The 24,833-nt window shown below is 42.3% G+C and overlaps 3 protein-coding genes across 11 annotated transcripts; 2 read left to right on the top strand and 1 right to left on the bottom strand.

The window, feature by feature from the left end:
• Positions 1 to 304: 304 nt before the first annotated feature.
• Positions 305 to 4,502, bottom strand: LOC120063005 (coiled-coil domain-containing protein 117-like). 4 transcript variants are annotated; one of them, XM_039013079.1, is made up of 6 exons: positions 4,387 to 4,502; positions 3,556 to 3,746; positions 3,358 to 3,408; positions 2,972 to 3,244; positions 2,657 to 2,803; positions 305 to 2,486 (listed from the first exon to the last, which is right to left on the bottom strand). In XM_039013079.1, exons 2-6 carry the CDS (start codon positions 3,702 to 3,704, stop codon positions 2,246 to 2,248), a joined length of 861 nt encoding a protein of 286 aa, XP_038869007.1. In that variant the 5' UTR covers positions 3,705 to 3,746; positions 4,387 to 4,502; the 3' UTR covers positions 305 to 2,245. The 4 variants fall into 4 exon arrangements, with proteins under 4 accessions (XP_038869007.1, XP_038869008.1, XP_038869006.1 ...); XM_039013080.1 differs by having other exon boundaries at positions 3,556 to 3,808; positions 4,353 to 4,485; XM_039013078.1 differs by having other exon boundaries at positions 4,353 to 4,484.
• An 83-nt stretch (positions 4,503 to 4,585) lies between these two features.
• Positions 4,586 to 21,404, top strand: LOC120063004 (deoxyguanosine kinase, mitochondrial-like). 6 transcript variants are annotated; one of them, XR_005478452.1, is made up of 16 exons: positions 4,586 to 4,713; positions 4,898 to 4,965; positions 5,909 to 6,101; positions 6,621 to 6,790; positions 6,921 to 7,073; positions 7,249 to 7,418; positions 7,533 to 7,707; positions 7,811 to 7,991; positions 8,177 to 8,277; positions 11,492 to 11,601; positions 11,816 to 11,994; positions 12,106 to 12,253; positions 12,446 to 12,561; positions 12,797 to 12,896; positions 18,996 to 19,087; positions 21,316 to 21,404. XR_005478452.1 is itself a non-coding variant. In XM_039013075.1 (15 exons), exons 2-15 carry the CDS (start codon positions 4,908 to 4,910, stop codon positions 19,020 to 19,022), a joined length of 1,878 nt encoding a protein of 625 aa, XP_038869003.1. In that variant the 5' UTR covers positions 4,586 to 4,713; positions 4,898 to 4,907; the 3' UTR covers positions 19,023 to 19,885. The 6 variants fall into 6 exon arrangements, 4 of the variants coding, with proteins under 4 accessions (XP_038869003.1, XP_038869002.1, XP_038869004.1 ...); XR_005478451.1 differs by having other exon boundaries at positions 18,996 to 19,110; positions 21,316 to 21,332; XM_039013075.1 differs by lacking the exon at positions 21,316 to 21,404 and having other exon boundaries at positions 11,819 to 11,994; positions 18,996 to 19,885.
• LOC120063499 (nodal homolog) lies at positions 21,332 to 23,170 on the top strand. The gene is made up of 3 exons (XM_039013877.1): positions 21,332 to 21,458; positions 22,092 to 22,909; positions 23,018 to 23,170. Exons 1-3 carry the CDS (start codon positions 21,332 to 21,334, stop codon positions 23,168 to 23,170), a joined length of 1,098 nt encoding a protein of 365 aa, XP_038869805.1.
• The last annotated feature ends 1,663 nt before the right edge of the window (positions 23,171 to 24,833 follow it).

Genomic DNA, 24,833 nt, shown 5'->3' with positions numbered 1-24,833 from the left:
CAGGAGACGTCTCTATAGGAGGTAGGATCACGGGATCAGGCTGCAATCAGAGGGACCCTTTGAAGCTACAAGTCATCTTGTAACAGTTGATTGCGATGTTGCAAGAGAGCTATTGTAATCATCATGCCCAATGTAGACATTGGCTAATGTCTAAGGTGCATATTAAGGATACAATCAAAATGTACAATGACAGTGAATTGCATTATTTTTCACAATATTGTAGGTAGAGCATCATAGCCATCTTTCCTCCAAAGCAAACTGGTATATTGTAGCTTACAACGCATTACAACAGTTTCAAGACAGCTGACATGCTTCCAGAAAACTTTATTCTTGAATGCGAAAAAAAGGACCAAACCAGCTTTGAAAAGTAACTGTTGTTAAAAACATAACCCCAAGCTAAACGCTGAGTATAAAACGTTCATAGTGACAATCTGAGCTCAATACCTCTACTTCCCTTTGAATGTCTTACACCCTTGTCCTCTGGAAAACAGGTCATATTTGCTTGCATTTAATGTAACTACAACAAAACAGAGACTTCTCCAAGTTGGCTAAGCAGACCACTTAGCCAAGTTGTTACATTAGGATTACAACAGAAGGTACTAGACCATTCAGAAATATCAGAAACTCCTGGTGTGTGCTGGCACTGGTCTTAAAGTTTCAACTGAGACATTCCATTAAAAGGTTCACTATGCAGAAATCACTCCGCCATTTCCTGGTTGCGAAAATTCTATTAGTTCGCCTAATTTCAGTTTATGTGACAAAACAAGCAAGTATAGTATAGAATCATTGTACCATCTAAACCGCTGTTAAATATATTTTCCATAACCAAAAATATTGTATTTTCAACTGTGTGCAAAACCGAAAGTAAGACACAAAAACGAATCTTAAGAACGGGAAGCATAGAAATAGTGCACATAGAACAGATCTACCACTTAAGGCATCAGCATGCTTCAGTTCAGCTGGTGCCTAGCCAAACTCGGCTAGGCCAACTGAACAAGTGTGCTCGCATACTCCCTTAAGACCTTTGCTTGAAAAACAGGTCAAAAGCGGCAATAGTACCATTTGTCTATTTTGAGACACCGTAGCCCGTATACACTTCCTCAAAATAGTCAGAATTAATCTAAGATAACTCAAGAAATCTGTCATTAATTGACGTTTTTCCCAAGGAGATCTTAGTCGCGCAATTCTACATCTAACTAAGATATTTGGTGCAAAACATGTCGTCTCTTGTTGAATCACAACAAAAACTATTGAAGAATCCTTACTGTTGACCAATCACTGACGAAGGGGCGTAGACTTTGGCTACAGACTTCGGCTTGCCTCAAGAAAAAAACGTGTGCCCGAAACAACCGTTACCGAAGTCCAAAACGAACAAAAACATTTAAAAATGTCATAATATATGCGCAAACTCTTCCTAACTGTTTTGGCTGGGAAGCATGAGGACGCCTTTAGACTTGCTTTCAATGAGAATGACAGATCATAACACACATTTCCATGTAAATTTTGACAGGTCGCCCAAAAGGTTACATATTACAGCTTTAAAAGGTGTCTTTTGTAAATTACTGTGGCTTTGTGGTCCTTGTTACAATTTGTCCCATTGCATATTTTCCTGGATCATAGTAAAGACTAAAATCCAGCATTATCTGATTGTAACGCAAAGAAAGGGGTTGCTTGCCCTCTTTTGGCCAAGTGGCATACACGTGCCATGCTGCCCAACAGTCTGGTCTTGAACCAAAGCGGACGTTCAATATGGTGGCTTCACGTGCTCGTGAGAAATGGGAAACTGGGAAGTCCGACATGATTGGGTTCAAGTCCTTTTGAAGTCTTAACAATTCTTCAACCACTAAGATTTTAGCTAGCTAAGATTTCTAATAATAAAGTTAGCAAGTTTGCTTAACATTGACAATAGGGTCAAACTAGATAGATTATCAATATTGATAAGGTTGTATTTGTCAAATTGATTGTTTGAAAAGGTAAACGGTCAGTTTTGAAACATCACATCTCGAGTAACAACATTTTCTCAGTTTCCCACTTGTAATTCCAACATGGAGGGTCGTTCAAGTAAAATTTCCACTGGGAACTTCTGATAACCTTGATAGCATGTGAACGCATATCACTATGAAGCTTTTGGATCTGTCTATGCGGTCATTTCTGCCTCTCCATGGCTTCTCGAAGGTCAACAAAGTGAACCAAGGCTGAGAGCTGTAGCTGTTCTCGGCACAACTGATGCTGGTTCTCCCAGGCCCTACAGCTCCATGTCCTCCTCTCCAGTGCTGTGGGCCCCTGCCCCTGGGCTGCAATACAGAGGGGAGTATATCTCCCCTGGGGTGTTTGTGGGGGTGAGGGAACTCAGAGGGGCACTAGGGCTCGGGGGTTGCCTGCTGGTAATCTGCTGCTTCCTCTGCCTCTGTAGGGAGTCCTTCAGCCGCCGGGCCAGCGCAACCTCTGGGGGGCGCCATACTACCAGCTCCATACAGGAGTGGCTCCTACGGTAACAGACGAGGAACAGGTGAGTCGACGAGACTGACAGAGAAACAAATAGTGGACACCTCCCAAAGTTATAACGATTATTCACTACTGGCTACAATGACAGATGGGTAGGTACTTAAATTAAAGGTTCCTCTAAGGTGGCGTATAAGACGGAAAGGGTACTTACACAGACTGGGCCAAAGTGTGGGGGAGGATGTCACTGATGCCACGCTGAAGCCCCTCCCTCAGACTGTCAGACATCACCAGCATGGGCCGCCTGGGTGCTGGCTCCACATCCAGGTCCTCATCATCGTCATCATCCTCCAGGGTGATCCTGACAGAAACAGACTAACTTCAATGTGTGACAGTGTTTATGCAGCAAAAATAAATGGTGGTAACGCTGATACAAATCATATACAGTAATAATGCACATTTTAATTATGATGACTTATGGCCAGTAGTCTGGACTCTCACACCACCCCCATATGGTCTCAAGACTCACCTCTCCTCAATCTCCTGCAGTCTCCTCTGTGCTGCCTCCACCTCCATGCAGGAGCCTTCTGCTTCTGGACAGGCCAGAGTGGAGGAAGACCCGGATAAGGGCAGTCCTAGGTCCTGAGTCCCCAGACAGGGCTGGGGGAGTGCTTGGCTAGACGATTCAGGTAGAGGGCTGCTGTTGCCTGGTGGCCAGTTATGAAACACTTTGGGGCTGAGGTAATCCAAAGGATCGCATCCTGCCTCTTCCATCAGCCTCCTCTTTTTGGCACTGCATCCTCTGGAGAACAAGCATTGTTTTGAAGCAAATCATTTGTCATTTGAAACTAAAATGCGCTTCAGAATACAACACTAAATGTTCATATTATTGATTTTTTTCCATTCTTAACTTACTCGTCATCTGCTCTCCTCCTGTGCTTTCTCAGGCATCGTCTCTCCCAACTCCTGAAGGAATAGCAATAAGAGATAAAGAAATGGAAGTGAAATGTAATGTAAGCAAGTCTGGTTCTGGCAAATCTCCTGTAAAGCACATGCTTACATCTGTGTGTGTAGTGCAGTGCAGTGCTCTCATCACTAGACTCCTCTACTCACGTGTTTGGGGGCAACACTCCCGGCAGGTGTTGACAGGTATTTGCAGGGCCAATATTGATCCCGATTTCAGTGACGTTGATAAGGCCAGGGAATGAGTACATGGCAGGCAACAAGCCCAGCTCACTGCTCATGGGGCTTGGATGATGCATGATGCCTCAGGTTGAGGTGAGGTGGAAGGTTTGAACAGAAGTCTGGATGGTGGATGTGCAAATGGAAAACACAGGGAGGATAAATTGAGTTTTCGAAGACCAATCTAAAATACAAAGATATATGATAAAAAATGAACCATTTTACGGGTGGAATTTTTGGTACAGCAGGCATAACTGTTTTGGTCACCAATCCATCATAACATATACTAACTCACTAGTGTATTGTAGCTAATGTTAGGTACTAACGCAGAATCATGTAAATTGTTGTCACTCTTGGCTAGGCTAGCTGCCTTTATTATATAAAGTTAGGAGGCCCTGAAACTGTAGCTAGCTGGCAAGTTTGCTAACACTAACGTTAGCTAGCTACTTAAGTCAGCTGGCTAGCTAACTAGTAGCTATCTAGCAAACTTTAACGTTACTTGACAGGAAGAAACGCACAGTCTAAAGGGGGTTCACAACAACAGGCAGGTCATGTTGGACCTTGCTAGCTCAGTTAGCTAGCTTGCTAGCCATAGATAGCCGAGACGAATCTATTGCAGAAGAGGAAGCCAAACAAACGAATATTTTGCTGATTATAAAGGGCTACCTTTATTTAACTTGAACCTGTTGCAGTTGGAACTTTTGAACGTATCTAGCTAGCAAACATACCTGTATCACTTTCACTGTGTTTATATAACGTTACCTCCTTATTTTCTCTGTCACATGTTCCGCTTTTCTGAGAATCAATTCTGGGTTGAATGAATGCAGTTAGGCGCTAACAACAGTGAGCCAAGCACGATTCGCAAATGTTCATGAAGAATCGAGGCACGCAACAAAAAAAAAACTCGTTGACGTTCTAGAAAAGAAGTGAGCACTCACTTCTGGGACTTGTAGTTGCGAAGGGAAAATATGTTGTAGTTTATCAAATCACAGGTCATGTGACTCGACCATAAGAGCGATGTCAACATAAAATCAGTTTGTACCGAAGTCTGTACCCAAACGCTTTCATAAGGACAAGTTCGCTCTACAGGTAAGTGACGTATATCTTGATCATTACAAGAAGGTTAGTAATGTGTGAAATGTAATGTTTGGGATAGGTAATCTGTGCCAACAACAACAATAAGGTAGGGATGGACACTGCATGTTATTTTCACTTCATAGTTGGCTACTGAACTTAAATCTATTGAGACCAGCTATGTTTTATTCCTCTATAGGTTGGTCAGAATGTATACCCTATACATTCTTAGTGGACTGCTGGCACTGGTTGCAAGCAAACCCTGTGGTAACTATAATTTATCCTTGAAACACAATAACACCTGATTGGTAACATGTGCATGCCTCTGTCTAGGCCTGAGTTTCCTCACAAATGTATTTATTCAAAACAAGTTATTCGAAGAGCCAGTTGGAAAGTATAGAGGTGGACCACGTACCAATTCATCCACTGGCAGTACTGTCAATGATTTTGCAATGGATTATTGGATGAGTCTGAATAGATAATCCACAATCCCTCTTGTTGAACAAATCTACTGTGACGCAAATAATCTCACGTGTGTCCTGTCACCTCTGCTCTGTTGATGTTCTGTAATTTGATGCACAGAATGTATTTCATGTTGCTAAGGTGTTCTTATCAGTACATATGTCTATGTCAGTGCCTGCAAAACCCCACTGGCACTGGGCAGAATCTCAATTGCATACTCCTTGTGTCCTTTAGCCTCCTCAACCCATTGGAGGAGATCAGAGAAGAGGGACCTCTGGTTTCTCATCCAATGGGTTTTGAGAAGGAGGTGAGGAGTGTGCAATTGAGATTCTCTCTGAGCTGGTTGTACTTGTCATGTATCAATTACATCAAGGTGACCTTTGGAGAAGGCATACTTAGGACACATTGGCTGCCTTGTGGAAATTCCTTTTGGTTATTAAGTTGCTAAGGTCTTTGCTTCTCCATTGTGTGTGCATGATTGCTGATACAGCACAGGAAACACACTGGCTGTGCAATGCTTTGACCTCGATGACACTTTATATGATCTCAGTGAACACACAGCAGGTCTTTTGTAGTCTTACTGTGGGTTTATTAGTCATATCTCTTACAGAGCATCTCTTTGGTAACATTGGAAGTTATCCTTGGGCAAGTTATTTAACTTGTGGTTATGCTAAATGTGAAGTGATTTTACTTCCATACTGCATCATTTTCGTGTTGCTTCAGTTTTCAATCTGTATTGTGTGTCCAGATCCTGTAGGATCAGAGCCTGGTGAGCTGCTCCTCTCACTCAATAAGAATCTGCTGCGTTCTCTGGAGGATGAAGGAACGTCCCCCAATCCCAGTGTGCACCTGGCCCTGCGGCTGTCCACTCACCACAACCTTGGCATGGAGAGTGATCACCTGAATGCACTTAAAACAGATTTACACAATGACATTGAGAGGTAAAATAGCATGTTTATAAAGCCCTTCTTAATAAGTGCAAACATAATTTTATGTATTCCATGTCTTAAAAATGACCTGCAGTGTGTTTATTCAATTTCTTGTTTTCAGTTACAATTGATACTTCAAATGGCCACTGGACTATTTACATTGACACTGCTGCTACTCGCTGTTTATTATCTATGCATAGTCACTTCACCCCTACCTACATGTATAAATTACCTCGACTAATCTGTACCCCTGCACATTGACTCGGTATCAGTACCCCCTGTATATAGCCTCGTTATTTTATTGTTTTACTTTGTATTATTTTTTTAACTTTAGTTTATTTGGTAAATGTTTTTTTTACTCTTCTTGAACTGCACTGTTGGTTAAGGGCTTGTAAGTAAGCATTTCACAGTAAGGTCTACACTTGTATTTGGAGCATGTGACAAATAGTTTGATTTAAGATTATATTGAATAATCTTTACCCTTCAAAAACCTTCAGTCTCTCCGCCTTACCCTGTATCCTCTCCTTTCAGCTCTCTGGCCAACAGCCAGCCAGTGGTGGGTCTCCTGGCCCTGTACACTCTGGCCCTGAAGGCCTCCTGCTACGACCTCAACACCCTGACCTTCACTGTCAATCAGAGGAGCGAGACCCTGCTGACTCATCTCAAGAGACAGATGGAACTGGAGAAAGACCACATCGCCTGTAAGCCTCCTCATTCCTCCATCTGCCTCTACCATCTTTGTTAATGCTCTATAAAATGTCTGCCATTCTTTGTTTGTTCTCAGTTGCTGTTAATTATTTTGTCTGCTATGTCTGTCTTTCTCTGCTGCAGTCAGCCAGCGTCCTCTGACTAACTACTACCAGTATTCTCTGGGTGTGCTGGCACTGTGTGTGAGTGGAGTTAGAGTCAACTCTCACGTCAGCAACAAGCTCATCAGGGCTGTAGAGCATGGACATATCAAACATGAAGCCTCTGATAGCATTGGTAAGTCTGACCTTGGAATTTCAGTAGCATCTCCCTACTCTGAATCGGTTTTTCTATAGTTAAGCTGTTTAAAAATGTATTCACTCACACTGGCTCCCTCCCAATTAGATTCTATATAGGTGATTTCATGGAGATGACGCTATACCCTTGCTTCATCCCCTCTGTCCTTTTTTAGACACGTTTGCCATGGCTGGGATGGCCCTGCAGTGCCTGAAGGAGTCTGACACCCAGGTGCAGGATGCCGCTCTGGACAAAGCCCTGGACCTCATCAAGCTGAAGCTACTGGACTCCCAGCGGGCTGATGGTCACATGGGCAATGAGTTCAGCACAGGCCTGGCAGTGCAGGTAAGGACTGGGCCACTTCCCCTCTCGAGGCCTATATTAACATGTGCAGCATTTAAGTAAATGACTGATTGGTGCAATACAAGCATTTCACATGCCAATAACATGGTGTCCCAGGCCCTGCTGGCGATGGGCAGCCAGGTGCAGGAGTGTGCTAGCTCCATGGAAGCCATGAGGTCAGATGTGAGGAAGGGAACCTATCTCAACCCCATGGCCATGTCCCAAACTCTGCCTGCTCTCCAGCAGAAATCCTACCTGCAAGTCAAGGGCAAGGAGTGCCGCAATGAGGATGGCAAGTGCTGCATTATCACCTAACTAAATAGTGGTCAATCTGTTTTTGAGGTGTGAGCCTCCTCACTCTGCTTGACTCTGCTTTGTGTGGTTTTCCTCTGCAGACAGCCTGGTCCTGGAGGTCAGGGAGCCAGTGACGGTGTTACAGAGTCATACCAACGTAGCCCTGAAGGTGGAGGTGGTCAAATCGCATGGGGCATCTGCTGTCTATTCTGTGGATGTGCCAACGGGCACCTCGTTGGTTGATGCCCTTGAACTCCTTCAAAAGAACAACATTGACTTCACGTGAGTTAATGGGGCGCTTCTGTTGTTTTTTTGGTTCCAAATGTATACTTTTTGGTGAGCTAATTTGTCTTGTATTAAAAAAAACTTTATATAACTTCCCAATGTTGTGAATAGCTTAAAGTGTCCCATCATAAGTAGAACATTATGAATTGTCCTCCTTGCTCCATCCCCTGCCTACACTGCAGGTTTGAGAAGGAGACCAGCCTTTGGGGACCTTTCCTGAGTGTGGTGAATGGGGAACGGGCTAGACAGACCGACCGCAGATACTGGCAACTCTCCTCAGACGGTAACACTCTCAGCCAGGGTGAGAACACAGAGGGTTATGTGGCATAGTCAACACACAAACAAATGCACATGCAAAAGATAACTTTCCTATGTCGTTTACTAGTTATTACTCAACAATACAATTTAATGTCTTAACTGCTTTGATCTAAACATTGATTTCCTCACTACTGTGACTAAAAATCAATGATTTGTTTCTCTATTAGGTATCAAAGATTTCAAGATTGAGACAGCTCAACAGATCACCATCAAAAACACCAGATACTGAGAATCAAAATGTGTGAATCACAGTGATTGACAAATGTGTCATGTCAAATTATCTGATGGGAAAGCAATCCAGCTCAAAAATGTGCTTTGTACTGTATGACATTTTAGGAGTAAGAAATCTGAGATTTTAGGATCCTCAAAGGTTTGCAACATCTTTTATGGACTTGATTCTGTCCCCTGGGGAGTGAAAATTCGCTGTTAATTTTAGCAGAGACAATCGACTCGCTAAATAGATTTTTACTTCTACCTCTATGGATTATTTTACTACACACATTGTGAGTTCACATTTTATAGAGAATTTACATTTACATTTAAGTCATTTAGCAGACGCTCTTATCCAGAGCGACTTACAAATTGGTGCATTCACCTTATGATATCCAGTGGAACAACCACTTTACAATAGTGCATCTAAATCTTTTAAGGGGGGGGGGGGGGGGTTAGAAGGATTACTTTATCCTATCCTAGGTATTCCTTAAAGAGGTGGGGTTTCAGGTGTCTCCGGAAGGTGGTGATTGACTCCGCTGACCTGGCGTCGTGAGGGAGTTTGTTCCACCATTGGGGTGCCAGAGCAGCGAACAGTTTTGACTGGGCTGAGCGGGAACTGTACTTCCAAAAAAGGGGAATATAATTGCCTTGTTATACCTATCTGTTAAATGTGTGGTTTGAACGTTTTTGCATTTGAATAAATAACATGATAAATTTGTCTGCTTTATTTTGCCAGTTGTTACAGAAATATGATAGCAAAATATCCAGACATTTTAGCTGTATTGTCTTAAGGGTTGGGATGGGCAGTGTTACCAAAAAAAAGTAGGCTGAGCCTATCCTCCAGTCCTTGGTATTAGTAAATAATTATGATAAAGTGGAGGTGAGAATGAAATAAAACTCAAATCACGTCCCCACCCTTGCATTTCACACCCAGGAGCAACAGCAGGTGGCAGTAGCTATGCACCAGCTAAGATGATTTATTTTTAACTCAACCGGAAATGCAGGGCTGCTGTCCAAAACATCCGGCTTTAGCAAGCGTGTGACAAATTGAGACGTCTGAGAAGCCAAAAATAAATAAAACGCAGCCTTTAGAAGAGCATTAATTAAACTTGTATGGCGGCGCTGTAAACTATATTTTAATGTAATGCTGTTCAAATCATGCCTCTTGTGTATGTTATTTAATGGTCGAACTTGGCATTGATTTCTTGTGACAGCTACTAGCTAGCTAACGTTACTGTAGCCCTAAACAGTTTGACCTAACCATAGCTAGCCATCTGGTCACTAATGTCATGTACTCATTCTACCGGTTCATGGTGTTGAATCTGATTTCCCACTGTAAAAACCTCACAGTCTCGTTGCGATATATCGGATCGGTTCAGAAGATTAAGCGGCATTTTTTGAGAACCCGCCGAGACGAAAATCCAGTACTTCTCTACTCAACAATGGCGAGAAGGGCGACCAACCTCTGCCTGTTGCGCTCACCACACTGCCATTCAAGCACCGGGCCAATGGACGACATTAACCGAGTTAAGAGGGTCTCTATTGAAGGCAACATTGGTAAGCGTGAGCATGATTTTCAGGCAGTTGGAGTAAACTAGAGGTGACAAGAGTAGAGTATTGAGTAGAGTATTGACTTGAGGAAGTTGATCGTGGAGAAGATGGCGGAAACTGAGGTTTTGTTTGAAACTGTTAGTGAGTCGGGTGAAGCTAATAGTAGAGAAAGTGACAATGAGTGGCGAAGAAAAGGGGAAACAAAAGAAGTAATGCTGTGGTGTAAAATAGCAAACCACTAGACTTTTTTGTTGTCAGAGTGAGGGTTTTGGATCAATGCTACTAGGGAAATCCGTTTAACGTCTCAAGGAAAATCTGGAATGTGTGTTGGAGGAAAGTGTGGAGTCGGTGAGAGTCACAGGAAGTGGTCGTATTTAGATTTTTTTTGTGTCTGCCGAGCAGAGAAGCGTGCTTTAAGACTCAAAAAGATATAGGAGTGGAATATTTCCTGTATGGATTTTCGTAGCCAGGCGCATATCAAGGGAGTTTTTTCTGTGGTGGCGCAAGAAAAAGGCAGAGGATATTACTGAAGACATCGATGGAGTGGTTGGTTCACGTCGACTGACCTGTATGGTGGATGGAAAAAATGAATTCACTTCATCCATGCTACTGTTCTTTGATGAAGTCTCTCCCTTCTCATATAAAGTTAGGATTCATGAGATACCCTGTAAGAGCTTTTGTGCACGTGCCCCTTCAGTGTCATGCATGTAAAATATTTGGTCATGTGTGTAGAAGGGAAGAGTATCTATGCCAGATGAAGTGAAATGCTACAACTGTAAAGGTGAACATGCCCCTGAATTCCTGGAGTGCCCTGTTAGGGTGAAGGCGAATGAGGTGGCAAGGGTAAGGAGTGTCCAGCGTGTCTCCTATCTAGAGGCGGTGAGAAGAACAAGTGGCAGGGAAGAAACAATGGTAGTATAGCCACCACAACCAGTGAAGGGTTCTCATCAACTGAGGGATTGTGAAATGCTACATGTTAAAAAGGTGGACTTGGTATTATTTATTGCAATGGTCATAAACTGTACAGCACAAGCGGAGAAGAAGTCTTAAGAACTGGAATCATTGTGAATGCCACTGAACGTTTTTTGGGTCTTCGTGATCCGAGGCCGTGCAAGAATTCCTGTCGGTGAATGTACTGCCATCACAGGCCCCTGAGCCTGTGTAGGGATGTATTTTGGAGTGGACTGTGACTGAAGAAGTGGGTTGGGTTTTCTTAGTTGATGTGTTTTATTTTGTATGATGATGTTTTCCCCCTTTCCCGCAATGTTTTTTTTGGTGTGTTATTCAATATCCCGTCCAGCTGGTGGCGGTAATGCACCATTAAGGTTGGATGCCAACCGCCGTTAAACCCCATCGAAGAAGAGTATTGACTTGTCTGGTTTGGTGATGCTGTTCTTGTTCTACTCCATCTTCAGCGGTAGGAAAGTCGACTTTCGCGCAACTCCTGCAGTTTGCTGGCCAAGACTGGGAAGTGGTTCCTGAGCCCGTGGGGAAATGGCAGAGCATCGAGAGTGGGTCTTCACAAGTAAGTTAATCACCAATGTTGACAGCTTATGAATATGGATCATGAATGGTCACTTATTCATATGCCATATTATTCAAGATAGTTTACATTCAGTCTCCTTAAATTAAATGTTGTTAGCTACACAATCAATAAGAGAGACGGGCTGGGGAAAATCCTTGTTTATTGTATCTATTATCTAATTGCTTGGTCACTTTTTTCTGGCCCATCTCATCAGCAGAAGGTCAGTAACCTGTTGGATATGATGTACCAGGACCCTCAGCGCTGGTCCTACACCTTTCAGACCAACTCCTGCATGAGCCGCATGCGCACCCAGCTGCAGCCACCACCAGCACGCCTGCTCAGAGCAGAGGGCGTCCCTGTGCAGGTCTTTGAGCGCTCTGTGTACAGTGATAGGTAAGAGGATGGGGAGTTGGCAATATGTTGATGCTGCTTCTTGATTGTTTGTGCAGCTGTGCCCATGCTGCCCGTCTCCATTGCCTCCCCATACACATTTCATTTCTTCAGGTATGTATTTGCCCTGAACATGTTTGAGCTGGGCTGCATCAACTCTACAGAGTGGGCTGTCTACCAGGACTGGCATTCCTTCCTGGTGGAACAGTTTGGCCGTCAGGTGGAACTGGAGGGCATAATTTACCTCCGAGCCCCCCCACAGGTACAGACTTACATTCACTCTAGTATAAGTTGCTTTTATCAAGGGTGACTCACAAGCCGTACAGCATTTCCTAAATATAATTAAATATGAGTACAACATGCGAGTACTACTCCGCCGAAGGTTTTGGGAGGTCACAGTTGATGTTTTGTAGTAGATTGTGTAAGGTTTGGATTGTGTTTGTGTTCCTGTCAGAAGTGTATGGAGCGTCTGGGACAACGGGGGCGGGTGGAGGAGAAAGGAGTGCAGCTAGACTACCTGGAGAAACTACACACCCAGCATGAGAGGTGGCTCATAGACAAGAGCACAAAGTGAGTACACAACATGTTTAGACAAACTAACATATCCTGTTGTTCCATTCAGATTGTTTTTATTATGTGAGATTTCCCTTGATTGTTATCTTATACTTATAAAGTGATGATGCTAAGATCTTTTGAGGTATTACATTTCCCGTTGTTGAATTTGCAGCAATGGTCAGTGTAATTCTGAAGGTTCTCGGGTGTTGTAATGGTCAGTGTTTCATGCAGTGACTTTCTCTCTCCCTAGGCTGCACTTTGAGCGGTTGACCCGGGTGCCTGTATTGGTGCTGGATGCCAGTCTAGAGTTTGAGGAGGACCCTAAGGTGTGGGCCAAATTTATCACACAGGTATGTGACAAAAAAAATTCTACAGTCATGCACAACTACACACACATGCCAATACCTACCTCTTGGTCTGAAGGTTGTACCACAGTTTGACAGTCATATCTAGATGGGATACGGCTTTTGTCAAATTTGATGTCAAAATATATTTTTGGTGCGTTTTCGCGAACCCTAACCCATTTCCTAACCTTAAACTAAGTCTCCTAACCTGCTATGTTAATTCTACTTGAAAATAAAGGAGAGCCGCACTCTCTAGGAGCTCAGATGCAAAAATGTTATATCCAACGTTTCAACAGACAAGCTGTCTTCATCAGGGTATAATCACAAACACTGCGGGATGACTCATTTATATAGTGTCAAAAGACACACAGGTGTCTAATCATGGCCAAGAGTGGCCTAATATCATTGGTTAATTCTCAAATATTTAAATGGCATACAAAGAACAGCATACAAAAAACAAATGGATAGCATACGTTCATAGATTCATTTTATACTACACAAGCTTACAAACAATTACAATGGCAAAGTCACAATAATCACAAGAATGGCTTCAGATCAAAGTCTACGTTGAGACCGAAGGGAGCAAGGGTCTTTAAGTTAAAGATCCAGGCAGCCTCTCGTTTTAACAACAAATTCTCAAGGTCACCCCCTCTCCTAGGGAGGGTGACATGTTCAATGCCAATATAACGCAGAGATGAAATCGAGTGTCCTGCCTCCAAAAAGTGGGCCGCAACTGGGTAAGTCAAGTTTTTGCACCTTATGGTGCTACGATGCTCCGAGATACGTACTTTTAATTTGCGCTTTGTTTTACCCACAATTTTTACCACAAGGACAAGTTATAAGATAAATAACTGCCTTAGTGGAGCACGTAATAACACCTTTGATTGGGATCGTTTTCCCTGTTTGTGGGTGTTTGAAGGATCTGCATTTATAAGTGCCATTGCATAGAGCACAGCCATTACACTTGTAATTTCCATCCAGTAGGGGCGCAAATAGATGTTGTTCAGGAATATCTTGGGGTGGTAAATCAGTGTACCAATTGGTCTCTGAGATTTCTGCCCCGCGAGAATACGACCAAGGGAAGGTCCAAAAACACATTACCGAGACTATCATCGGATTTTAGAATGTGCCAATGTTTGTGAACGATTCCCTTAATTTGTTCAGAGCACTTTGAATAGCGGGTAGTTAGAATGCAAGAATGCGTCTTTTTGCGAGACTGCCCTTAAGGTCATGTCTCGTTTTGTTTAGAATTTTCTCAATGACAATATTAATCTGATCATTTTTGTACCCCCTCAGCCATATTTCTGTCGAAATCTGATAGTTTTTTGCAAATTCTTTTGATTCGACAGAATTGGCTGTAGGGCAAACTATTTTTCAAGGGAAGTGGGTGACAACTGTCAGCCCTCAACAAACTGTTACGATCAGTAGGTTTCCTGTAAAGATCAGTGTATAGAACATTATTTTCACACAAGATCAGAAGATCAAGAAAACTGATTTGACGTGTATCAGATTGCATAGTAAATCTCAAATGTTCAGAACAGGAGTTAAGGAAAGCATGGAATGCCTGGAGCTGTTTTGCATCACCCCTCCATAGAACAAAAATATCATCAATATACCGTTTCCAAATAATGCTGTTAGGCAAGAAAACATTTTTGAGAGGATTGAAAATAGACTGTTTCTCCATCTAACCCACATACAAATTAGCATAGTTAGGAGCCATGGGGGATCCCATAGCAGTACCCTTCGTCTGAATAAAGAAATCATTTAGAAACATGAAATAGTTGTGTGTGAGTACTATTTCAGCCAATGTTATAATGCATTCACTGGAAGGTAGTTTATTAGGGTCACGTTGCAGAAGAAAATGTTCCACAGCTTCAATACCGCCCTCGTGTGGAATATGTGTATAACGACTCAACATCAAAAGTAACTAACAAGGTATTCTCAGGGAGAGGATCAAGAGATTCAATGATCGAGATCATACTGCTGGTGTCCTTTACAAAGGAGGGGAGCTGTTCTGTGAGTGGTCTAATAAAAAAGTCAACAAAAGTAGATAGAGGGGCTGTTACTGCATCAATGCCCGCTACAATAGGGCGCCCTGGAGGTTTTGTAACATTCTTGTGTAATTTCGGCAAAGTATAGAAAGTGGCAATTTTAGGGTGTTGAATAGCCAAAAAGTAATGTTCTTTATTGGTTATCTGACCAGAACTTAAATACCCATCTAGGACAGTAAAGATAGTATTCTGAAATTGGGAAGTAGGGTCACTTCTGAGTTTCTTGTAAAAGGTGTTGTCAAGCAGCTGTCTATGACACTCATTTACATAAGCTGTCCTATCCATGAGTACAACCGACCCACCCTTATCAGCAGGACGAATAAGGACTGAGGTATCGGATTGTAAATCAAGCAAAGCTTGTTTTTCATCCTTAGGTAAATTATGGAAAGATTTGGACTCCTGTTTGTTCTTAAGGAGATGAGCAACATCTTTTTCAACAAGTCTGCAATATGTCTCGATAGAGTGATTGCGATTGGCTGGAGGTACAAAATAACTGTTGCTTCTAAAAGGAGTCGGAGTATGTGCAGGTGAGCAACCTACTGGTTCAATAGAAATGTCAGGATTAGGGGAGCTAAAGTATTCCCTTAAACGGATGTTTCTAAACAACTTTAACATGTCTACCTTAACATCAAAATCGTTGCACTGGGTTGTAGGCACAAAAGATAACCCTTTATTAAGCAAAGAGACATGGGCTCAATATCTTGCTTGATAAATTAAAGACACTCAGTCCCGTGGGTTCTGGGACCGCTCCTAACTATGCTAATTTGGGTGGGTGGGTTAGATGGAGAAACGGTCTATTTTCAATCCTCTCAAAAATGTTTTCTTGCCTAACAGCATTATTTGGAAACGGTATATTGATGATATTTTTGTTCTATGGAGGGGTGATGCAAAACAGCTCCAGGCATTCCATGCTTTCCTTAACTCCTGTTCTGAACATTTGAGATTTACTATGCAATCTGATACACGTCAAATCAGTTTTCTTGATCTTCTGATCTTGTGTGAAAATAATGTTCTATACACTGATCTTTACAGGAAACCTACTGATCGTAACAGTTTGTTGAGGGCTGACAGTTGTCACCCACTTCCCTTGAAAAATAGTTTGCCCTACAGCCAATTCTGTCGAATCAAAAGAATTTGCAAAAAACTATCAGATTTCGACAGAAATATGGCTGAGGGGGTACAAAAATGATCAGATTAATATTGTCATTGAGAAAATTCTAAACAAAACGAGACATGACCTTAAGGGCAGTCTCGCAAAAAGACGCATTCTTGCATTCTAACTACCCGCTATTCAAAGTGCTCTGAACAAATTAAGGGAATCGTTCACAAACATTGGCACATTCTAAAATCCGATGATAGTCTCGGTAATGTGTTTTTGGACCTTCCCTTGGTCGTATTCTCGCGGGGCAGAAATCTCAGAGACCAATTGGTACACTGATTTACCACCCCAAGATATTCCTGAACAACGTCTATTTGCGCCCCTACTGGATGGAAATTACAAGTGTAATGGCTGTGCTCTATGCAATGGCACTTATAAATGCAGATCCTTCAAACACCCACAAACAGGGAAAACGATCCCAATCAAAGGTGTTATTACGTGCTCCACTAAGGCAGTTATTTATCTTATAACTTGTCCTTGTGGTAAAAATTGTGGGTAAAACAAAGCGCAAATTAAAAGTACGTATCTCGGAGCATCGTAGCACCATAAGGTGCAAAAACTTGACTTACCCAGTTGCGGCCCACTTTTTGGAGGCAGGACACTCGATTTCATCTCTGCGTTATATTGGCATTGAACATGTCACCCTCCCTAGGAGAGGGGGTGACATTGATAATTTGTTGTTAAAACGAGAGGCTGCCTGGATCTTTAACTTAAAGACCCTTGCTCCCTTCGGTCTCAACGTAGACTTTGATCTGAAGCCATTCTTGTGATTATTGTGACTTTGCCATTGTAATTGTTTGTAAGCTTGTGTAGTATAAAATGAATCTATGATCGTATGCTATCCATTTGTTTTTTGTATGCTGTTCTTTGTATGCCATTTAAATATTTGAGAATTAACCAATGATATTAGGCCACTCTTGGCCATGATTACAGACACCTGTGTGTCTTTTGACACTATATAAATGAGTCATCCCGCAGTGTTTGATTATACCCTGATAAAGACAGCTTGTCTATCGAAACGTTGGATATAAAATGTTTGCATTTGAGCTCCTAGAGAGTACGGCTCGTTTATTTTCAAGTTTTCTATTCCGCTAGCCAGCACCTCGCCTAAATAGGTGTGCGTTTCTTTTTCTACTTACCTGCTGTAGAAGTTCTTTTAAACCTGCTACGAAAAGTCAATATTGGCTTTCGACTCTGTCAATCACCGTATTCTTATCGGCAGACTCAATAGCCTTGGTTTCTCAAATGACTGCCTCGCCTGGTTCACCAACTACTTCGCAGACAGTTCAGTGTGTCAAATTGGAGGGCCTGTTGTCCGGACCTCTGGCAGTCTCTATGAGGGTACCACAGGGTTCTATTCTCGGGCCGACTCTTTTCTCTGTATATATCAATGATGTCACTCTTGCTGCGGGTGATTCCCTGATCCACCTCTACGCAGACGACACCATTCTGTATACATCTGGCCCTTCTTTGGACACTGTGTCAACTAACCTCCAAATGAGCTTCAATGCCATACAACACTCCTTCCGTGGCCTCCAACTGCTCTTAAACGCTAGTAAAACCAAATGCATGATTTTCAACCGTTCGCTGCCCGCACCTGCCCGCCCGACTAGCATCACTACCCTGGACGGTTCTGACCTAGAATATGTGGACAACTACAAATACCTAGGTGTCTGGCTAGACTGTAAACTCTCCTTCCAGACTCATATTAAACATCTCCAATCCAAAATCAAATCTAGAATCGGCTTTCTATTTCGCAACAAAGCCTCCTTCACTCACGCCGCCAAACTTACCCTAGTAAAACTGACTATCCTACCGATCCTCGACTTCGGCGATGTCATCTACAAAATAGCTTCCAATACTCTACTCAGCGAACTGGATGCAGTCTATCACAGTGCCAACCGTTTTGTTACCAAAGCCCCTTATGCCACCCACCACTGCGACCTGTATGCTCTAGTCGGCTGGCCCTCGCTACATATTCGTCGCCAGACCCACTGGCTCCAGGTCATAAGTCTTTGCTAGGTAAAGCTCCGCCTTATCTCAGCTCACTGGTCACGATAACAACACCCACCCGTAGCACGCACTCCAGCAGGTATATCTCACTGGTCATCCCCAAAGCCAACACCTCCTTTGGCCACCTTTCCTTCCAGTTCTCTGCTGCCAGTGACTGGAATGAATTGCAAAAATCGCTGAAGCTGGAGACTTATATTTCCCTCACTAACTTTAAACATCAGCTAACCAATCGCTGCAGCTGTACATAGTCCATCTGTGAATAGCCCACCCAATCTACCTACCTCATCCCCATATTGTTTTTATTTACTTTTCTGCTCTTTTGCACACCAGTATCTCTACTTGCACATCATCTGCTCATTTATCACTCGTGTTAATCTGCTTAATTGTAATTACTTCGCTACAATGGCATATTTATTGCCTACCTCACACCATTTGCACACACTGTATATAGACTGTCTTTCTTTCTATTGTGTTATTGACTGTACACTTGTTTATTCCATGTGTAACTGTTGTTGTTTGTGTCGCACTGCTTTGCTTTATCTTGGCCAGGTCGCAGTTGTAAATGAGAAGTTGTTCTCAACTAGCTTAACTGCTTAAATAATATTGATAGAAGCTGTATCCCTTCTAGACAAAACCCAGTTTGACCACATGGGGGCACTTATGACAGTCTTGCTGTTGGAAAACTTTTAACTTGGCTTCAAAGACCTGAATTTCTACCTTTTTTGTTTGTCTTCAATATTAGTAAGGTGCTAATATGTCTTGATGTTTTCACATTTGAATATTTCTGATGTCTTGTGTGTTTGATATGAAGTATTTATTGGAGTTGTATGAGGTTGTTTGATATATTGGGTTCTTGGTGGTCTCTTATTTCCCTCTACTTAGGTGAAGGACTTCTTCAGTGGACTATGACGTACAGTCAGTTGTGCGGTTATGAACTCCATGGGATCAAGATATCTGCAACCATTTGGACCTCAGTCAGTATATGGCATTTACAAATGTAAACTTGCAACTGTTCTGTCTGATTTATCCCCCACATCCTTTCACTATATCCTCACTTATTTTGGGGTATGTCAAACTTCCAATTGTGGGGTTTCCGTTGGCTAATTACAGATTTCAGTATGCTTTTAACCATGTTTGTGAATATAGAATCAAATCTATATTGGACCATATTCAACATAAATAAAGAAGCCGTTTTTGGATTGTTATCTGGGAACTGTAAAAAAAAGTAGGCCACAATCTGATGCAAAATTGTCTGGTGTTGTGGAAATTCTAACCAATAAGGAGAGACTTATTTCTTCAAACAAGCATACTTTAATATCGATTAATTATTGCAATTATGGAGCTGATCAACGTTAAGAGCCCAACAATACAGGAGGTCTTAGAGTGGACCTAAAAATGGTTCCACCCCTCCCCGGCAGATCAGGGCATCAGAAGCCACCTTGTTTTCTTCTTGTGGCTATGTGTATCGGGTCATAGCGCACAAACAAGTAATGTTAGTTCCGTTACTCCTCTGTTCAAACCAGACTCTGTTCACCTCATATCTCCACACAGCTGTGCCCTTGAAAGATATGAGAAGAACGGGATGGACTGAGACACTGTGGTCACTCTCAGGAGGCAGAGTGAAAAAATGCCTTCAAACAGACAGTGGAAATTTACAGGTTTAAGGCTCGTACAGCACATGTGCATAAAAGTTTAGCATGAAGAATTACTTGAATAGTTCTTAATCACATTGTCTCTGCTACTGTATACAAGATTAAAGAGTTTATACAGGATTTGTCCCCTTACTGGTCAAGTAGTCTGTTACAGATGTTGTTTCTCCTCTATATTGGTTTCGACTTCAATGTTACTTTGGTTATTTAGTTATTTACTTATTCCTGTATTTAAGGTGTCAGAGTTGCATCCTATTTTAGCTGCTTTGACATGTAATTCAGAATACCGCATCAAGAAATATTCTATACACAAATTGTGGATGCATTTTGTAGCCAAATTAATAAATGTAATTAAAGTTGTAGTGATTTATTTAATTATTTTGTATACCTTTTTTAGATTTTGTTATTATCGAGTATAAGCTTTATTTACCAATGTCTTTATTTTAACGCAGTATAAATTGGTTCAGATTCACAGTTGACCAATTCAACAACATGCCAAATATTGCTTTGGAAACGTGGACATCGGTTTCGAGAACTAATCTTGGAGGATTTAATAATTCAAACAACTAAAACTAATGTAGGCTTTCGCCAATTTTAAAAGATACGTTTTTCTGGTAAATGTATTACATTCCAAACAGTTAATATTTTCCCACGATCAATGGATCCGATACTTTGGAAAGCATCAATTGCATGGCTTTTACTACCAAATGTAAGTACTTCAATGGGTTTCGATTTCATAATATTGATAGGCAGAAAACCGATAATTGTTTTACTACTGTCGAGAATCTTTGGTCATACGAGTCTTTCATTAACATTTTCAATTTACTTTTGTTTAATGTTAAAAAAAAAAAAAAGTAAGGCGGCCAGGATGATGCAGGGAACTTTAGTGAACTATTCAATAGTAATGACTATTTAGAAACAAGCACTGGTATACATAATTGGTTAATAAAAACGATGTGTGTCTATTAGTGGAATCTTAATCTGATCTCAATTCCACATGGCTTGTCCGACCTAATGAAAATAGTTTGAAATGTTAACTAATATTACTGTTTTTTAAAGTGTGAAATCAGAAGGGGTTCTAACAGCTAAGATCATACATCAACTAGGAGTATAGTCCTACGACCTAATGAATGTAAATGTCTGGATAGTTTCGAAAGACAATGACCTTGGCTAAATGCTGTCTTGTCGTCCCTCTGATGTGCACTGGGGATCGATCAGAGAGTTGTTAAGATGGCTGGAGTCAAAGCGCAGCTGTCCACTATAAATGCCCTGTCTGGACTTCTGTCTGCTCACAGCATCATTTCAAACCAAGACAAGCTAGAAGGAGGCTGACTAGTTGATGCCATCTTCTCTTTACTTTTCAACGTGACTTAACGCTACAGTGGATAACACCGCTTCTGTCAAATGGAAGGCTTGGCATGGCTCGTCCTTTGCGCGCTCCTCATCTGCTTTTTCAGGCTTGGCAGTTCGGGGAAACTGTCGCACCATTCCCGGCATCACAAGAGCGCACCCGAGTCCAGTTTAGGAAATCTAAATTCGTACCATCCCAACAGGTACCCTCTCTATATGATGCAGCTGTACCGCTCCTTCAAGGCTGCAGACTCCTCACAGTCCACGGCTGTCAACGCCGTCAGTGCAGCCGATGACAGCCACTTACTGCGGCATTCTGACTCAGTCATCAGTCTCATAGCAAAAGGTGGGTATTGGTTTCAGTTTGTGTTAGGCATATTAAAACTTGTTACGCTCTATTGGAAACGCTCAGGTTATTCTTATTTTGTTTCGTTGGTTTGGCATTTTGAATTTGCGTTTCAAACATTTTACGACATTATTGAACTGGCCGTTCAGTTTTACACGTCTTTAACTTGTCACTTTTTGGACCAATAATACGTAGTTTGACGTGTGTATTGTAGTTTACGATAATGTGTTTTGACCTGTAGTTCAAGCAAGCGTCCGAGCCAGGTTAGATCTCTTCACACATGTCCTCTCCATCACTGCCAGCCACTTTGGTTGCAGGGTGTGTTATCTGCGTTTATCAGATCTTCCCTCTTTACAACCCAGAAGTGTCACAATGCTTATTCGACTTTAAAGGTTTTTTTATGTGAGCGGGTGTGTGTATTAGCCCCTCAGACAGCTATACAAAAGGGGGTTCAATACACATCCTGCTCTCACCCTCTGCTGCCCTCTCCTCCCACTCCCTCCAAAGCTTTGACATTTGTCTAGTAGGCTAGGCCTAGTGGTTTGGCTAGTTTGTGGTGACGTGTACGTACGTTTTGTTGATGGTACACTGACAGTATTCAGCTGGTTTGCTGATTTTGTTCGTTTCTTCCAGGTTGCCATCAAGTGGGTGAGAAATGGACCGTCACTTTCGACATGTCCTCCATCTCTGCGACTGACGATGTCCAGCTGTCAGAGCTTCGGGTCAGACTACCAGCTTTCTCCGCCTCCAAGCGCGTCACATTGGACATTTATCACTCGCGAAAGCAGGACTGCGAGTCTGACACTGAAATGTGCAGCGACAAGCGCCTTCTCTTGGGCAGCTTTGGCGCATCGCCCAGTGACACCAAGTCTCCATTGAACGTTTTCAATGTAACAGCTCTGCTCAAATATTGGTTGCACCAGGGAGACGCAGTGACGGAGAGTCAAGAAGCAAGAGTTGGAGATGTGATGGAGGAGGATCACGGGAGTGGGGTAGATGGAGAGATCGACATGCCATACATTAAGCATTTTACGCACAGGCGAAGGAAGGTTCACCATCCGACAGCCGAACGGGTTATGATGGTTGTCTTCTCCAAGCACAACCTGCCTCGGGATGGCGAGAGCGCACCCACTCTCATCCGTACTGTGGAGCACTCCAAATACGCAATTTTGGACCAAGTCAGCGGTGAAGCTCAAGGGCGACGCCACAAGAGAAACCGAATGGAGAGAGTGCGGATGGCCGGCGGAATTGCAGCGAATGGTACTGGGTCACTGGCTGAATCCGTCCAACGCCCACTATGTCGGAAGGTGGACATGTGGGTAGATTTCGACCAGATCGGCTGGAACGAGTGGATTGTGTATCCAAAGCGCTACAACGCGTTCCGTTGCGAGGGCGAGTGCCCTACTCCGGTGGATGAATCCTTCAGTCCCACCAACCACGCATACATGAAGGTAAGATATGAAAACAAAAACATACCTAAACGTTTCCATTTGGTTTAAGTTCCTATGCATATATGCTCAGTGCAGCTTTCCATAAAATATGCTTATTTTCTTTTTCAGAGCCTGTTGAGACTGTACCATCCGGATCGTGTGGGGTGCACCTCCTGCGTGCCTACGCGCCTCAGCCCGCTGTCCATGCTGTACTATGGTGATGAAGACGTGGTGTTACGGCATCATGAGGACATGATCGTGGAGGAGTGTGGCTGTCACTGATACCCCAGCCATGTCACCTCACCTTGCAACCAAAAATACCACTTATTTAAAACGCTTCACTTAGAATGGCATGTTGTGCGTCATGAAATGACTCTTATTGAAGGTGTCCATCTGATTCAATTTATACTTCAGGCTGTTTGTGGTCTGTAACATGGAAGATACATTTATTTGATACTTACTATATCTTATACAGTCATCTCAGGTGTTCTCATCTGAAACAACAGCATTGCATTTTAGATGTGTCCTTAGATTGAGCCAATGTATTTACTTTATGATAAAAGGTGTACTGTTATTTATTTGAATATTTCAAGAAGAAAGACTTCACTTTTTGGGTCATACTTAGGCTGTATGCATTTATATCGGCAGGGTTTTGGTATTTAAGAAGTTTAAAGGAATATTCTGTCAAAATGGTATCTTACTTGTTATGATTACTTTTTTAGTCACTCATTTATTAAAGATATTTTTGTACATTGAAAAAAATATATATTAAAGCATTTTATTCTGTTCATCGAAGTGTGACATTTATTGATTTAATCCACTTAAGTGAGAAATCTAGGACATTTCAGCATTGTATTGGTCTGAATTTTTGACTGCCAAAAACATATTCTGGGGTGAATTTAAATTGACCAAAAAAATAACCACTTATATTTAATAAAAATGAATGCAAGTCCTTTCAAAGTGATTTAATTTACAAAATTGTAATATTTAGCTCCATTTAATCATTTTAAGTTCTTGCAACAACTTGCCACTTGGCTCCGTTTTTAGAGGATTGTGGGTAATTAATTGTTTTGACTTATTTGACTTTTTTCTTAACATGCATACAACTTGAATCAAATTTACATTTCTATATTAGTGTTAAAAGGTGCAATATGCAGAAATCGCTCTGCCATTTTCTGGTTGTTAAAAATCTAATAGTTTGCCAAATTTTGTGACAAAGAAGCATTCAGAGTGTAGAGAATCATTGTACCATCTAAACCACTGAATATATTTTCAGCTGTTTGAAGCCGGTGTACAAAACCCAAAAGTTAGACACAAAAAGGAAACTTAGGAACAGGAGGCATAGAAATAGTACACACAGAATGGATCTACTGCTTCTCATCCTTGCTTTCAATGCGAATGACAGATTGATAACTCAGATTTCTATGTGAATTTGGTCGGGTTTATCAAAAAGTGAGATATTGCAGCTTGTTGTGGAGCATGATTAATACTCTATTGATGCATCCATGCGTCACGACCAACAAAATCCCCATCAAAATCCTTCAGTTTAAGCTTTAGTTTTTTTGCATGGGCTGCAGCGGTCTAAGGCACTGCATCTCAGTCCCTGGTTCGGATCCAGGCTGTATCACATTCGGCCGTGATTAGGAGTCCCATAGGGTGGCGCACAATTGGCCAAGCGTCGTCCAGGTTTGGCTGGTGTAGGCTGTCATTGAAAATAAGAATTTGTTCTTAACTGACTTGACTAGTTAAATAAAGGTAACAAATAAAAAAGTCTCAATCAATCCTCCACATCCCCCTGTCGGCCTTCCGCATCTGCGGTGGAAGGTGACCGAGCTACACATCCCCCTGTCGGCCTTCCGCATCTGCGGTGGAAGGTGGCCGAGCTACACATCCCCCTGTCGGCCTTCCACATCCGCGGTGGAACGTGGCCGAGCTACAGCAGTGT

This window comes from Salvelinus namaycush, chromosome 18, assembly GCF_016432855.1.
Source record: "Salvelinus namaycush isolate Seneca chromosome 18, SaNama_1.0, whole genome shotgun sequence".
NCBI lineage: Eukaryota > Metazoa > Chordata > Actinopteri > Salmoniformes > Salmonidae > Salvelinus > Salvelinus namaycush.
Note: the sequence above shows the minus strand (reverse complement) of the source record. Positions and strands in the feature narration are given on the sequence as shown.

Excerpts from the sequence above, each read along its gene's own strand:
- LOC120063499 (XM_039013877.1), top strand. The coding sequence starts at position 21,332 with ATGCAGCTGTACCGCTCCTTCAAGGCTGCAGACTCCTCACAGTCCACG. Across the intron at positions 21,459-22,091 it reads CATCAGTCTCATAGCAAAAG|GTTGCCATCAAGTGGGTGAG; the intron begins GTGGGTATTGGT and ends CGTTTCTTCCAG. Across the intron at positions 22,910-23,017 it reads CCAACCACGCATACATGAAG|AGCCTGTTGAGACTGTACCA; the intron begins GTAAGATATGAA and ends TTTCTTTTTCAG.
- LOC120063005 (XM_039013079.1), bottom strand. The coding sequence starts at position 3,704 with ATGCATCATCCAAGCCCCATGAGCAGTGAGCTGGGCTTGTTGCCTGCC. Across the intron at positions 2,804-2,971 it reads CTGCAGGAGATTGAGGAGAG|GATCACCCTGGAGGATGATG; the intron begins GTGAGTCTTGAG and ends TGTTTCTGTCAG. Across the intron at positions 2,487-2,656 it reads CACACTTTGGCCCAGTCTGT|GAGCCACTCCTGTATGGAGC; the intron begins GTAAGTACCCTT and ends CTGTTACCGTAG.
- LOC120063004 (XM_039013074.1), top strand. The coding sequence starts at position 4,908 with ATGTATACCCTATACATTCTTAGTGGACTGCTGGCACTGGTTGCAAGC. Across the intron at positions 11,602-11,815 it reads TCGAGAGTGGGTCTTCACAA|CAGAAGGTCAGTAACCTGTT; the intron begins GTAAGTTAATCA and ends CCATCTCATCAG. Across the intron at positions 12,562-12,796 it reads CTCATAGACAAGAGCACAAA|GCTGCACTTTGAGCGGTTGA; the intron begins GTGAGTACACAA and ends CTCTCTCCCTAG.